At 63.5% G+C, this 13,818-nt stretch overlaps 2 protein-coding genes across 2 annotated transcripts in view; both read left to right on the forward strand.

Annotated features, from left to right (window-relative positions):
• Positions 1-3,493, forward strand: LOC101873207 (hexosaminidase D-like). The gene is made up of 14 exons (XM_034065471.1): positions 1-239; positions 406-502; positions 590-824; positions 899-1,008; positions 1,226-1,313; positions 1,397-1,561; positions 1,654-1,837; positions 1,952-2,023; positions 2,110-2,314; positions 2,384-2,466; positions 2,612-2,690; positions 2,824-2,925; positions 3,008-3,097; positions 3,193-3,493. The coding sequence occupies exons 2-14, from the start codon at positions 408-410 to the stop codon at positions 3,374-3,376; spliced, it is 1,692 nt and encodes a 563-aa protein (XP_033921362.1). The 5' UTR covers positions 1-239; positions 406-407; the 3' UTR covers positions 3,377-3,493.
• A 1,838-nt stretch (positions 3,494-5,331) lies between these two features.
• CASKIN1 (CASK interacting protein 1) overlaps positions 5,332-13,818 on the forward strand; it is a 30,523-nt gene continuing 22,036 nt past the window's right edge. The window contains exon 1 of the mRNA XM_034065739.1: positions 5,332-5,499. Within this exon, the coding sequence (XP_033921630.1) occupies positions 5,406-5,499 (94 nt within the window). The 5' untranslated portion in view covers positions 5,332-5,405. The remainder of the gene's footprint in view (positions 5,500-13,818) is intronic.

A 13,818-nucleotide genomic window follows, 5' to 3' on the forward strand; every position in this document is an offset into this window, starting at 1 on the left:
AGCACCCACCCCATGTTCCAGGGGTCCAACCCCCTCCCGTCCATCCACAGAGATCCCCTTGATGCCACCGCAGCCACCGGCCCCGTGACCCTGCCCCGGCCCCGCAGGGCCCAGGGGACCCCGCTGGGGACCTGCCCCACAGCCACCACCCTGTTTGCTCCGGTGCTGGCACAGCCAAGGAGGCTGTGCCAGGCAGGCAGAGGCAAAGGCAGCTCCGGCCCCAGGCTGGGGCACAGGAGGTAGGAGGGACATGGGGTACCCATGGGGAGCAGCGTGCTGGGGGTGCTGGGGGGGTCCCCCCCATGTCCCTGTGGGTCTGGTGCTGCCCTGGCCAGGTCCATGGGGATGGATGTGGGTGCTGGGCCCCTGCCTGGCCCTGGGGTGCTGCCCGTGTGTGTCCTGCAGGGATGGGCTTCCAGCGGAGCCACCGGCTGAACCTGCTGCGCCTCATCGTGCTGCTCCTCGTGGCCTTGGCTGGCATCAAGTTCCTGTTCCGTGACAGGTAAAGAGGCAGCAGGACCCGGGGTAGGTTCATGGGGACCCCCTGTGTGTGTATGGGGGCACCCCAGCAATGATGTGGTCCCCACAGCTTCACCCTGGAGCTGCACAAGCAGGTGAGCAAGGACAGTGGGTTCTGGGGCGATGCTGGTGACACCATTGAGGACACCGGACCCCAGAGCCAGGTCCTGCTGCTCCCGGTGGCCAAGATAACAGCCCCGAGGCAGGAGGCTGGGCAGGTCACCAGGGACACCAGGGACACCCCGATGAGGCTGGTCCACCTGGACCTCAAGGGAGCTGCGCCCCGAGTCTCCTACCTGGAGCAGGTGAGATGCTGGGGATGGGAGGGATGTGCCAGGAGGGATGAGCACCGGGAATGAGCCCATGCTGCCCAATGCAGGTGTTCCCACTGCTGTCCCTGCTGGGAGCCAACGGTGTCCTCATGGAGTACGAGGACATGTTCCCCTTCAAAGGGGAGCTGGAAGTGCTCAGGTCCCCATACGCATACAGGTGAGGCAGGGCTGGGTGGGACGTGCCTGGCCCCATGATAACCCCGGTGCGAGGGCCGGGCCGTGTGCCCCAGCCCAGCTTCCTGCCCCGCCGGGTCAATATTTGTGTCCCCATAGCAAAGTCCACAGGGGTGTGGGGCAGCCGGGCAGGGTGTGGGGCAGCAGGAGGAGGGAATGGCCTCACGCTCTGCCCCATGGCCCCGTCCCTGCCCTCCCAGTGAGGAGGACATCGAGCGCATCCAGCAGCTGGCAGAGCTGCACAAGCTGGAGGTGGTTCCCCTGGTGCAGACCTTTGGGCACGTGGAGGTAGGAGATGCTCCTGCTCCTCATCCTGCACCATGATGGGGGGTCCAGGGTGACTGCAGCCCCTGATGGCCCCTCCGGTGCAGTTCATCCTCAAGCATGAGAAGTACCAGCACCTGCGGGAGGTCGAGCGCTTCCCCAACAGCTTCAACCCTCACACCCCGGACACCCTGGCCCTGCTCAAGAGCATCCTGTCCCAGGTGATGGAGAAGCACAAGCGCTCCACATGGATCCACATTGGTGCAGATGAGGTGGGCACTGGGCTGTGCTGGGACCCCAGCCCTCACCCATGCACTGTAGGTGTTCCTAGGGGTGCTGAGCATCCTCCTTCCCCCATATCCAGGTCTTCCATCTCGGGGAAGGGATGGACTCCAAGAACTGGATGAGCCACAACAAGGGCGACACAGGGACCATGTTCCTGAACCACATCAAGGAGGTGCTGGGCTTCATCACCACGCAGTACTGGGGGCTGCGGGTGCTCATGTGGGATGACATGCTGCGGAAGATCAGCGTGGGAGCCCTGCAGGGTGAGAGGATGGGGATGGTGGCACAGGAGCTTCGGTGTCTGCATGGTGCCAGGTCCTGCAGGGGAGCATGAGGAGCACCAGGTACCAGCACCCACATCCCTGCTCCCTCTGCAGACTCTGGCATAGCAAAGCACGTCTCACCTGTGGTGTGGTTCTATGCACCCGACTTCGAGGCCGAGCAGATTGGTAAGGGGATGTGCCTGTGCTGGTGGAGGAGGCAACCTCAGCCCCCCCCATCCTCCCGGCTATGGTACCACTGGTGTCCCCCCCAGTGCCGTTCCTCACCAAGTACGCAGAGAGCGGCTTCGAGGCCGTGTGGTTTGCCAGCGCCTTCAAGGGCACCACAGGACCAGCACAGGCCTGGCCCCCATTGAGCTTCCACCTGCGGAACCACCTGAGCTGGCTGCGGGTGATGGAGGCACTGCCCCAGCTGGCCCCACTGCGGCTCCATGGCACCGTCCTCACCGGCTGGCAGAGGTGAGGGTGTTGGTACCCACGGCTGCAGCGGTGCCATGCAGGAGGTGATGGTGATGCTCCCATCCGCAGGTATGATCACTACTCAGTGCTCTGTGAGCTGCTGCCTGTCGGGATCCCCTCGCTGGCCATCTGCCTGCAGACCCTGGTGACCGGTGAGCCCCACTGCCAGCCCCATCTCCCTGCCCCACAGCGAGACCCCATCCTGCAGGGAGGTGGGAAGCAGGGGAAGGATGGGTTCAGCTCCCCTGGCTTTGCTGGTGGGGTGCCCCCTTCTGCCCCTCTATTTGCTCTGCACAGGGGGATTCACGGAAGAGACAAAGAGGAAGGTCCTGGATGTGCTGGGCTTCGAGAGCATGCAGCTGGAGCAGAGCACATGGTGAGGGGCTGTGTTGGGGGTCCCATGGCATCTGAAGGGATGCACTGGAGGGGGTCCCAGACCCACCTGGGGAGGAGGACACCCCAGCCCTGTGCACCCCACACATTGAGCTCTCACCTTCTCCCTTCCCCAGTGAGGGCAGAGGAGTGTTCCCTGGTGCAGAGATCTACCACATGGTTGAGCAGGTTAATGGGCACCTGAAGGAGAGCATCCATAAAGCCCTGGAGGAAGAGAGGTAACAGAGGGCAGGGGTGGAGAATGGGACTTTTCCTATGGGACCTAACCCTAACCCTAACCCTAACCCTAACCCTCCCCAGTGCCATCAAGGGCTGGTTCAGCCCCTACCATCGGAAGCACCAGTTTGGTAACCCCCGAAACATGGAGAGCTTTGGCAGCAAGGTGCTCAAGTAGGTGATGCTGGAACCCCCCGGGTGTGTGTGAGGGGCTCAGCTCTGGGGTCCCCCACAGGATGGAGCTGGAGTCCCCTTTTGTCCCCCACCAGGCTCCATGAGGACTGGGAGAGCTTCATCCGTGACCTGCGCACCCACTTGGAGAGGGTCTATTACCCGGACACGGTGGAGGAGTGGCTGGAGGAGAACGTCAACCCCTACCTGGACCAGCTGCGGGACCTGGTGCGGGACTACCGAGCCATCATCCGCCTCAACGCCCGGCCCAAGGCCACGTAAGGGCCATTGCCCCCCCCCAGCTCCCACTGTCTCCCCTGTGCTGGGCTATGGGGCCACATCCTGTGCCATCCGGTGCCCACACTGCTGCTGTGGCCGCCCTGGATGGAGCTGCTCCTGCACATCCCATAGCCACAATAAAGTATTTTCGTAGATGCTGCTGGGTGCTGGGGGGGGACACGGCTCTGCCCACCCTGTGCAGGCTGGGGGAGATGGGGTCTGTGCTGTGACAGCCCCTGGGTCCTGCTGTGGAGCATGATAGGCAGGGAGAGGCAGCCCATGCCCCATGGTGTTCATGTGTCCTGAGAGCAGCTGTGTCCTCCCTGCAGGATCAGAGGGTCATGGAATGGTGAGAAGGGACCTTAAAGCTCCTCCAGCTCCAACCCCTGCCACAGGCAGGGACCCCTTCCACTGGAGCAGCTGCTCCAAGCCCCTGTGTCCAACCTGGCCTTGAGCACTGCCAGGGATGGGGCAGCCACAGCTTCTCTGGGCACCCTGTGCCTCAGTACCCTCAGCATCAAGGGGAGGTGAATCCAGCCCCCCCTGCCCTCAGCTCTGCCCATTCGGGGCTCGGTGTGTGCAGGGCAGCACCACAGACGTTTCACTGCACATTCCTTGGCAAGAACCCGGAGGCAGCTGCAGGAACCAGAGGTGGTTTGAGCTCCTATGGGAGAGCCTGGCTTAGCCCGGGGAGGAGGCACAGTGTCCGTGTGCCCCTCTCAGCTCACACAGCCCCACTGCCTGCGTCCTGGCTCGGTCACAACGGCCCCAGTGCCCATTGAGGCCAATGGGGCTGCCCCATCCCGTGTCAGTGCCGGGTCTCTGGCAGGAGAGAGCAATGGGCACAAAGGGACCTTTGTTAAGCTCCGTTTGTTATCAAGTGGTGGCAGATGTGAGGGATGCCCCTGACCTGCCTGGGCCCCCGGGCACGTTGGGAGCCGCAGCCCCCAGCCCAGGGAGACCCAGAGCAGCTCAAGCCCCCCATGCAGCCCCCCATGCAGTCGGCTGTGGGATTAGAGGGCAGATTAGATGGTGGGATTTGGGATCCCGCTGGCATCCCAAATGTCCTGGATTGGGAAGTGGGGGTTGGGAGAGGAGACGGACCCTGCTGCGGGGTCAGCCTGGAGCTGGGGCTAAAAGGGAGTTGGGGGCTGCAGAGATCCTTGAGATGCAGCTTGGGGCATCAGGAGGTGCTTGGTTCCCTCCATCATTCCCACTGCAGCCTCCTATCCCTATACAGTGACCAATCCGTTAGTGGCCAGCTAGGCACTGGTCTTCTGGCCCAACATGCCCCAGTACTGGTTCGCTGGAGCCGGGACCTCCACAGGGCTTTGAGACAGGAACTTACCAGGGAGCAGGAATTCGGGTGTGATTTGTGCGGTGATGGCTCTATCAGCACATCAATGCCTCGTCCATGCCTGGCCCCATTCCCCATCTGGTTCATCAGCATCCCCAGCCCCAGCACACCCAAACCCCCCCTTTAATGTCTCAGCCATTTAAGCCACAATAAAAGTGGATGGGAACTAGTGTCCGTGGCCATTGTGGCTGCGGGAGCGGAGAACGGGGCGGTGATGAAGGCTGCTCCGCCCGGTTCCCATCAGAGCCACCGCGGCCGCCAGGGAGGGCTGCGGGAGGGGGAACCGGAGGCGGCGGAGACCCCACAGCGGCGCCGGGGCCTCGGCACCGGGGGGATCCCCGAGCCCCGCCCGCGGCCACCGGCGCGGCCCCCGCCCCTTCCCCTCCTCCTCCTCCTCCTCCTCCTCCTCCCTCCCCGCCGCGCTCCCGGTGCGGCCCCCCCCGCCCCGCCGCGCCCCGCCCCGCCCCGGGCGCCCGCCGCCGCCGCCGCCGCCTCCGGAGCGGGCTGGGCTGGGGGGGGGCCCGCTCCGTGCCGTGCCCGTACCGGTACCCGTACCCGTACCCGTACCCATACCCGTACCCGTACCGGTACCGAGCCCGTACCCATACCCGAACCGAGCCGTGCGGAGCCCACCCGAGCCGAGCCGCGGAGGATGCTCGGGCCGTGAGCGGAGCCATGGGCAAGGACCAGGAGCTGGTGCAGGCGGTGAAGGCGGAGGACATCGCGGCCGTGCAGAAGCTGCTGCAGAGGCCCAAGCCGGGCAAAGCCAGTGAGTGCTGCGGCGCCGGTGGGGGGGGGGGAGACCGCCCTGCCCGGCCCCGGTACGGAGCGGGGGCACCGGGACCTTAAACCGGGACCTTAAACCGGGACCCCCCCCCGGGGGTACCCGGTATGGAGAGGAGGGGCAGCCCCTCGTGGGGGGCACCGGCGGCTGCGGAGCATCCCTGCCGGGATCACGGCACAGCCTCACCGAACCGGTCCCGGTGCAGACCCCGGTACGGCCGCGCTGCCCTTGCCCCGTGCCCACGGTAACGGGGAGCGGGGCAGGGCCGGGGTCCGGGGCTTGGCCTGGGCACGGAGAGGGGCTGGAGGTGTCTCGGTGTGCATGGAGCGTGTGTGCACGGCCCGTGCGTGTGTGCAGCAGGGCTGCCGGTGGTGCACACATCTGTACGTGCGTGCACGCGTGTCTGTGTTTGGGTGCGTGTCTGTGTTTGTGTACCCGTGTACCCCGGCATATGTGTGTTTGGATGGGGCTGTGTTGGTGGTGCTGCGTGTGGGGGTGTTTGGATGAGCTCCGCGGGTATCTCCCTGGGCGCATCCCTGCGGCTGGATTTGCACACCCTCAATGTGTGTGTATGTGCTCCGGTGTGAGCCTGCGGGGCCGGACGTGTGGGGCTGCGTGTGTCAGCTGTGGACGTGTGTGTAGCTCCAGGAGTATCTGCTGCTGTACAATGTAAGTGCTCTGGTGAACGCGTTCCACCCGGGACTGAATTATTCATGGTGCTGATGCAGCCGCAGGTTTCAGGCCTGGTGTGCGTGGGGCTGGGAGCATCCCTGGGCACGAGCAGGGACCACAGGGAGCACTGGTGTGGCATCGGGACACTGGGCATGCAGCTCCCTTGCCTTCCAGGATGGATGTGGCACCCCATGTCCCTGGAGCTGTGTGGGGCTGGTGCGGTGTCCCCCGTCCCTGGTCCTGGTCAAGCAGAGCACAGCTTCCCTTGTGTCCTGGTGCTGAGCAGGCATCCCCCTGTCCCTGGTGTCATGCAGGGCTGTTGTGGCATCCACTATGACCCCAGTGTTGTGTAGGGCTGATGTGTGGTCCCTCATGCATGGCTGGTGTTGTGCCCCCCCATGTCCCTCGTGCCATCACTGCTCTCACTGCCAAGGGACTACACTGGGAGAGAAGCGGCTCCAGCTTGGAGCCCCCTTCATCCCAACCCACTCCAGGTGTTGCCGCTGCCGTGGCCTCTCGGAGCAGTGTATGGAGATGGGGAAGAGGCCTGTGCCCAGTGTGATCCCCTGCACACCCCTCCCCAATGCCGGCTGCACAGCTGGTGTTGCTGTGGCAACGGCCAGAGGTGCCCAAGTGCCACCACCTCCTCCTGCATCCATCCCAGCCCTGCTCTGCTGCATCTCCCGCTGCAGATCTCTCTGGCCATGGGGCCAGTGGTGCTCCCTGGATCACTGGATAAGGGGCTCCCAGTGAGGTGATGCTTGGCCAGCCTCCTGTTGGGGTAATTCCTGCTGTGGGCCTGGATGCTTGCACAGACCCACCAGTGTTGGTGCTGGGATGCTCTGGTGCCGTTTCCCCCTGGACCTGACTCCTGTGTGGTGCTATGCTCACGGCATAGGGTGCACGAGCACCTCTGGTTGCAGCAGCAGGGCTGGAGGAGCTGCACATGGCACAGGGTGGGAGAGCACCGAGCAGGATCTATCCTCATGTGATGGCATCTCCGCATCCCCCCGTGTGCCAGCCCCACACGTGCCTCCAGCGCTCTGTGCAGCACCGGGTTTGTAACCGAGCTCTGTGACCTGGACCATGCCCTGTTCCTATGGGGTTTAATAGACGGGATGTTTGAAATCCCTGCGTGAATTACCACGGGTTGCCATGGTGACGTGGGGCCCGATTTAGCCAGAGCAGTACGAGTTTGTGGGGCCGGGGCCGGCCGCAGCGCACCCGCTTGCATCGCGGGCATCCATAATTGATGAGGTTGTCTCAAAGTTACGCAAATCAGATGCAGGGATTTGGCAGCAAAACTGTTCCCGTCCCTGGTCCCTCCTCCCGGTGCTACCTCGAAGAATTGTGGTGACTTGGCGTTTTCCCCTCCATTCCCTGGCTCCGGCACCACGGGATGGGATGGGGCATTGGGGTGTCCCTAGCGGCATCCATGCCTGTCCCCATCCCAGGCACCCGGGGCTTTGGGAAGCAGGGGATGGTGCTGTGGTGTGCACAGGAGCTGTGGGTTCTTGGCTGGGGAATGTTGGAGCGAGGAGGCTGCTTCCCTGCGAGGCTGGTGCTGCCAGCGGCTTTTCCCTTTGGAAGCAACTCCTGTCTGGCACCCACTGGTGCCATAGGAGGATGTCGAGCCAAGGGTTGGACCCCGTGCCTGGCTTCTCCCATTGGGCTGGGGGGGTTTACAAAGGGCTTCTATGGGGCAGCTTCATGCAGCAAGGATGTCCCAGCACAAGGCAGGGTGAGCATCCAGCATGGCAGGGACTGGCTGCAGCCTGGATGTGGGGCTGGGAGATGGGGCTGCACTGGGCAGAGCTGCACTGCCCACCCCATGTCTGGCCCTTGGTGCCATCCTGGTCCCCCATACATCAGGGCTTGTGTCCTCGTGTCTGGCTGGGATGCTGGAGCTGCCTTGGCTGGGCTCTAAACCCGGAGCAAGAGTAACCCAGCTCAGCCTGGCCCCATCACCAGTGTTTGCCTGCAGCCAAACTCCGGCTGTGCCAGGCAGGAGGAGCTCACCAGAAGCCCATGGCAGGAGGAGCTCCATCCTGGGATGGATGTGCCTGGTGCAGGCAGTGCAGGCAGGGAGCAGGGCAGGGAGCAGGGCAAGGAGCAGGGCATGGACCCCAATGCTCAGTGAGTTCCTGCCATCCCGTGGGAAACATCCCGGGATGCACATGGAGCTGCAGCAGCTCAGTGGGATGTGGGACTGTGGGAACAGGAGCCGGATCCCTTAGGGAACTGGGACTTCCTGGGCAGGACCTCGCCGGCTGCCTCCTGCCCTATGGCCGGTTAGTTCTGGGTTGGGTTTTTGTGTTGCCTGCATTTGATTGCGTTAATAATCTCCTCTGATCACAGGATTTAATAAACCCAGGCTAATATGGCGCAGTTGGGAAATGTCTTTGACATTTCACAATTCAATTTCCATGCAGTAAAAGGCTGGGCAGCTGCAAATCCAATTGTGGGGCAGTGCCCAGGGTGCCGGAGCTGCCCGGGTGCCCCCGCTGGCACCGGAAACCTCCCTGGTGCTGCCAGCATCCCATGGCTCCTGCTCCTTGGCCATGGAGAAGCCTGGGCAGGGGGTGAGGACACCGGAGCCCCTGGTGCTGCAGCCTATGGAGCTATTGGTGCTGAGCAGCAGGACGTGGCTGCAGGTCCAGATCCTGCCTCAGCTTGGCCTAAGGGATGCTGGGCCCTCCATGTATCCCCATGGCCCTCCCTGATCCCCTTGGTGCAGGTTAAGGGGTGAATCATTGGGATGCGGGTGGTGATGCCGGCATGGGGTGATGCTGGCACCAGGCGATGCTGCTGCATCCCAGGCACGGGGCCTCGGGGCTGTCCATGCTGAGCAGCTCCTGCTGCTGTGTTTAATGGTGCCAGCAGGTCCCTTATAAACTTCTGGGGCTTCCAGCCCATGTGTGGAGCTCACTCCCAGCAGGACTTGGCAGGAGGGTGCAGGTTGGTGGGTGCCAAGTTCCCTTCCAGCACCGGTTCCTGCTCAGCCTGGGGCACAGCTCCTTGGTTGACATCTCTTTGCCTCCCCACTGCGGCTGGGCTGGAGCTGTGGGTCCAAACCCTCCTTTAGGCTCCCATTGTGGGATCCCTGTTTGCCATGGGATGCTGCAGAGGAGCCGGAGCTGTTGGCTGCTGTGGAGCAAAGGAGCTGTGAGCCGACAGCTCCAATCCCAGCTCGAGGCTCCCTCGCTGGCCTCGATTCTCTTGCACAGTCCCAAATTTGCCTGGCTTGACACCAATTCACCCTTTGCCAGCTCTGGGCTGTCCCTTGTGCCATGGCTCTCCCATGGCTGCTGTTTCCCACACCAGGACCTTGCTGCCGGTGCTGTGGTGCCCCTGCTGCCCATGTGCTGTGGTGGGTGATGCTCCCAGTGTGGCAGGGATGTGGGTGATGGTGCTGTGGGTGCTCTGAGCCCTGTCCGCAGTCCCTTCTCTGCCAGCCCATCGTGGTTTCCAGTAGCCAGGCTGGCGTCTGGCTCCTCTCCCCTGCTCTGCACTCCCTTTAACTCTTTCCAAGCTACTAGGAAAGGCTCTGATCAGCCCCTCCGTGGCTTGGGGTGCCCCCAGCCCATTGCTGCTGCTCTTGTGCCTGCAGGAGGGAGTGGGAATAGGGAGTGGGATGCTGCACTATCTGCAGCATCCTCCACCCTATGGAAGCAATGCCCATGGATGGCAGCTGCATGGTGCTATGGCAGGGTCCCAATGGGTGCCAAAGCAGTGCTGGGTCCTCAGGAGCTGTGCTATTGCTGGCAGGATGAGTGGTGCTTGGCTCTGGGGTGATGCTCAGGGCTGTTCTTGCATGTGTTTGCCATGGTGGTCCCATCCTGGTGCTGCTCCATCACCTCTCTATGTCCCACCTGTGGCCAAGGGTACCACAAGGATGGGCTGTGCTGGGTTAGTGCAGCACTGATGTCCACCCCTGTCCCATGTTACCATCCCATCCCACAGACGGGATATGTAGATTCACCCTCCTGGTCCCCTTTCCTTGGAGGAACAGGGTTCAGCACATCGTGCCTGGCACAGGAGCGATCCTGCCAGCCTGAGAGGGATCTTTAAGCTGTAATGAAATGTTAATAGTATTATCCAACTGGATACGGGAGCAGAAAATGAGGTGTTTAACGTTGGGCTCCGCAGCGACAGGAGCAATCAGCCTGAGAAATGGGAAGCTGGGGATGCTGCACCGGCCCTGGCTCAGCCTGATGGCACTGCGCTGCTGGGCCTGCTCTGGTGATGGATGGGTACCGGTGCATGGCATGAGCCATTGGGCAGGGAAGTGTGGTGCTGGGAAGAGCTGCTGGTCTGCATGGGTCTCCTTGGGTCTCACCAGCAAGGTCAGTGCTGGCTGCATGGTAAGAACCAAGCAGATGGAGGTGGTTGTGTGGCTGGGGTGCACTGGGATGATGGGACCCCTATGGCCTGGATCAGCTGGAGATGGAGAGGATGGAGATGGTGCCCAAGCAGCAGCTATGGGCACAGCCTGGACACTGCTTCTCCGAGCACCATCCCCCGGTGCTCTGCACCAGTGCTACTCTGCCAGTGTACCTGTATGTTCCCCTCTGCATCCGTGTGTGTGTGAGCATCCATGTGCCGTGGCAGCGCATTGGAACCAGGCGATCCTAAGGTTCTTTCCAAGCCAAACCGTGCTGTGATTCTGTGATTCTGTGGCCATGTACATGCTTGCACCCGTGTGTGGTGTGTGCCTCTGCATCCATGTGCATGCGTGTGCCCTGTGTGCCCATGGCCGCTCCGGCAGTGCCTCATCCGCCTGCTGTGGGGTCGGTGCCGGGCTCTGAGCAGCAGCAGCAGTTTGATCCCTTCCAGATGTGTGCCAGCGGCGCGGCTCCGTGTCCCCTCCTCCTCCTCCTCCTCCTCCTCCTCCTCGCTGAGGCCCCGCTCGGTGTTCGGCCTCCGGAGCGGTTGGAGCAGACAAAGCATCTCCTGCCCGGCTCCTGCATTGCAGCTGGGCTGTTTACAGCGCTCCTGGCTCTGTGCGGCTCCGCGGCCGCTGCATCCTCCGGGATGGCTCTGCCCCGGTGTGTGCGGGTCCTGGGGCTGCCTCTAAACCCCATCTCCCAGCAGCGATGGAGCAGGAGCCCCCATTGCCATCCTGGGGACAGCGCTGCGGCTGCGCTGGTTGCCCTCTTATTTATCTGGCTCACCTGCATGCACACGCATGCACGCAGGCACATGCTCTGTGTATGCTGGGGAGCTCCCCATCGCTTCCCAGTGATGCTGGGCTGCAGCAGGGTTCGTGGGAGGTCAGACGGTAGCAACTGTTTGTTAGTTAATGATGCTTTAAGCAGCCCAAAGCTCCCGGTCCCTCCCTGCAGGCCAGCACGGCTGGGTTGGTCCTCCCAGGGTTCCCTGGCTCCACAAAGGAGGTGAGGATGAGGATGGGGAGGATGCAGCTGGGCAGGATCATCCCTGCCCTGGGATGGAGGTGAATGGTGCCAGCATCTGCCCCCCTCTGCCCTCACATCCCGGGCAGCTGCTGCTCGGGCAGCAGGGATGCGGATGGAGGGATGGATGCTACCGGTAGCTCCGATCAGCCCCATCCCGTCCCCTGCCGCGGCAGCCTCGCCGTGTGCCGGCAGTGACTGCTTCCAGCCGCGGTGATTACCGAAAATCACCTGTTTGCTGCAGCCGCGACGCGGGGGGGACGGGCTCTCAATGCCAGCGACACCAACACGCGTTTCCGCAGAGACGGGGGTGGGCGTGCGGCTGGCACCGGCCTGGAGCGATGTTGGAGCTGGTGCCATGGAGCTGAGCGTGGCACCGCGTGTCCCCCATGCGCTGCCTGCACCCCTGCCTGCACCCGTCCCCATCACCGGCTTCCTGCATCCCTGCCTGCACCCGTCCCCATCACCAGCTTCCTGCACCCCTGCCTGCACCCGTCCCCATCACCGGCTTCCTGCACCCCTGCCTGCACCCGTCCCCATCACCGGCTTCCTGCACCCCTGCCTGCACCCATCCCCATCACCGGCTTCCTGCACCCCTGCCTGCACCCGTCCCCATCACCGGCTTCCTGCACCCCTGCCTGCACCCGTCCCCATCACCGGCTTCCTGCACCCCTGCCTGCACCCATCCCCATCACCGGCTTCCTGCACCCCTGCCTGCACCCATCCCCATCACTGGCTTCCTGCACCCCTGCCTGCACCCGTCCCCATCACTGGCTTCCTGCACCCCTGCCTGCACCCGTCCCCATCACTGGCTTCCTGCATCCCTGCCTGCACCCATCTCCATCACCGGCTTCCTGCATCCCTGCCTGCACTCGTCCCCATCACCGGCTTCCTGCACCCCTGCCTGCACTCGTCCCCATCACCGGCTTCCTGCATCCCTGCCTGCACCCGTCCCCATCACCGGCTTCCTGCATCCCTGCCTGCACCCGTCCCCATCACCGGCTTCCTGCATCCCTGCCTGCACCCGTCCCTATCACCAGCTTCCTGCACCCCTGCCTGCACCCATCCCCATCACTGGCTTCCTGCACCCCTGCCTGCACCCGTCCCCATCACTGGCTTCCTGCACCCCTGCCTGCACCCGTCCCCATCACTGGCTTCCTGCATCCCTGCCTGCACCCATCTCCATCACCGGCTTCCTGCATCCCTGCCTGCACTCGTCCCCATCACCGGCTTCCTGCACCCCTGCCTGCACCCGTCCCCATCACCGGCTTCCTGCATCCCTGCCTGCACCCGTCCCCATCACCGGCTTCCTGCATCCCTGCCTGCACCCGTCCCCATCACCGGCTTCCTGCATCCCTGCCTGCACCCGTCCCTATCACCAGCTTCCTGCACCCCTGCCTGCACCCGTCCCCATCACCGGCTGCCTGCACCCCTGCCTGCACCCGTCCCCATCACCGGCTTCCTGCATCCCTGCCTGCACCCGTCCCCATCACCGGCTTCCTGCATCCCTGCCTGCACCCGTCCCCATCACTGGCTTCCTGCATCCCTGCCTGCACCCGTCCCCATCACCGGCTTCCTGCATCCCTGCTTGCACAGGGCCAAGTCCCTGGCATGGCAGAGCAGCTCAGCACCCTGTGTTATTCGGGGGTCAGTGGGTTTGCCAGCAGCATGGAATGGGCAGGAGGCTGCTGGGGATTGGCAGCAGGAAGGGTCTGTAGAGCTGGGGGGCTGCATGGCTGAGCCCCACACTGGGGCTGGGGGAGATCTTGGGGGATGCTGCGTGGCTTGGGCAGGCTTTATGGCACCACAAGGAAAGGTCGGGTGAGGATAAGGGTCGGTGATGCAGGGAGAGCCAGGGTGCTCAGCTGGTGAGCATGGCACTGGTGGGGTCCTGGGTCCCTTGCACGGCTCCCAGGCCCACATTGGCTCTGCCTTGAGGACATCCGTGTCCTCCATCCCTGCCTCCTGCTCCAGGGATCAGCCCTCGAACTCCATTGGGAGCAGACAGTTTCCCTATTTCTGCAAATGGAATCACGGAGGAGTCCCCACAGCCTCTTGAAAGCTGCGTTTAAGATGCTTCATCCTGGCCTCGGGGGACAGCCCTGCGCTGCTGCAGCACCGTGACTCAGGCTGCCACAGCCGATCGATCCCGAGCGCTCATTCCCAGCTCCCCAGGGGAGGCTCCGTGTGAGGGACGAGCATCCCAGTGCTTGCACTG

The sequence above is a fragment of the Melopsittacus undulatus genome, chromosome 8 (genome assembly GCF_012275295.1).
Source record: "Melopsittacus undulatus isolate bMelUnd1 chromosome 8, bMelUnd1.mat.Z, whole genome shotgun sequence".
NCBI classification, from domain to species: domain Eukaryota; kingdom Metazoa; phylum Chordata; class Aves; order Psittaciformes; family Psittaculidae; genus Melopsittacus; species Melopsittacus undulatus.

Coding starts and splice junctions, on each gene's coding strand:
- LOC101873207 (XM_034065471.1), top strand. CDS start 408: ATGGGCTTCCAGCGGAGCCACCGGCTGAACCTGCTGCGCCTCATCGTG. Junction 1,314..1,396: donor AGACCTTTGGGCACGTGGAG/GTAGGAGATGCT, acceptor CCTCCGGTGCAG/TTCATCCTCAAGCATGAGAA. Junction 2,315..2,383: donor GTCCTCACCGGCTGGCAGAG/GTGAGGGTGTTG, acceptor TCCCATCCGCAG/GTATGATCACTACTCAGTGC.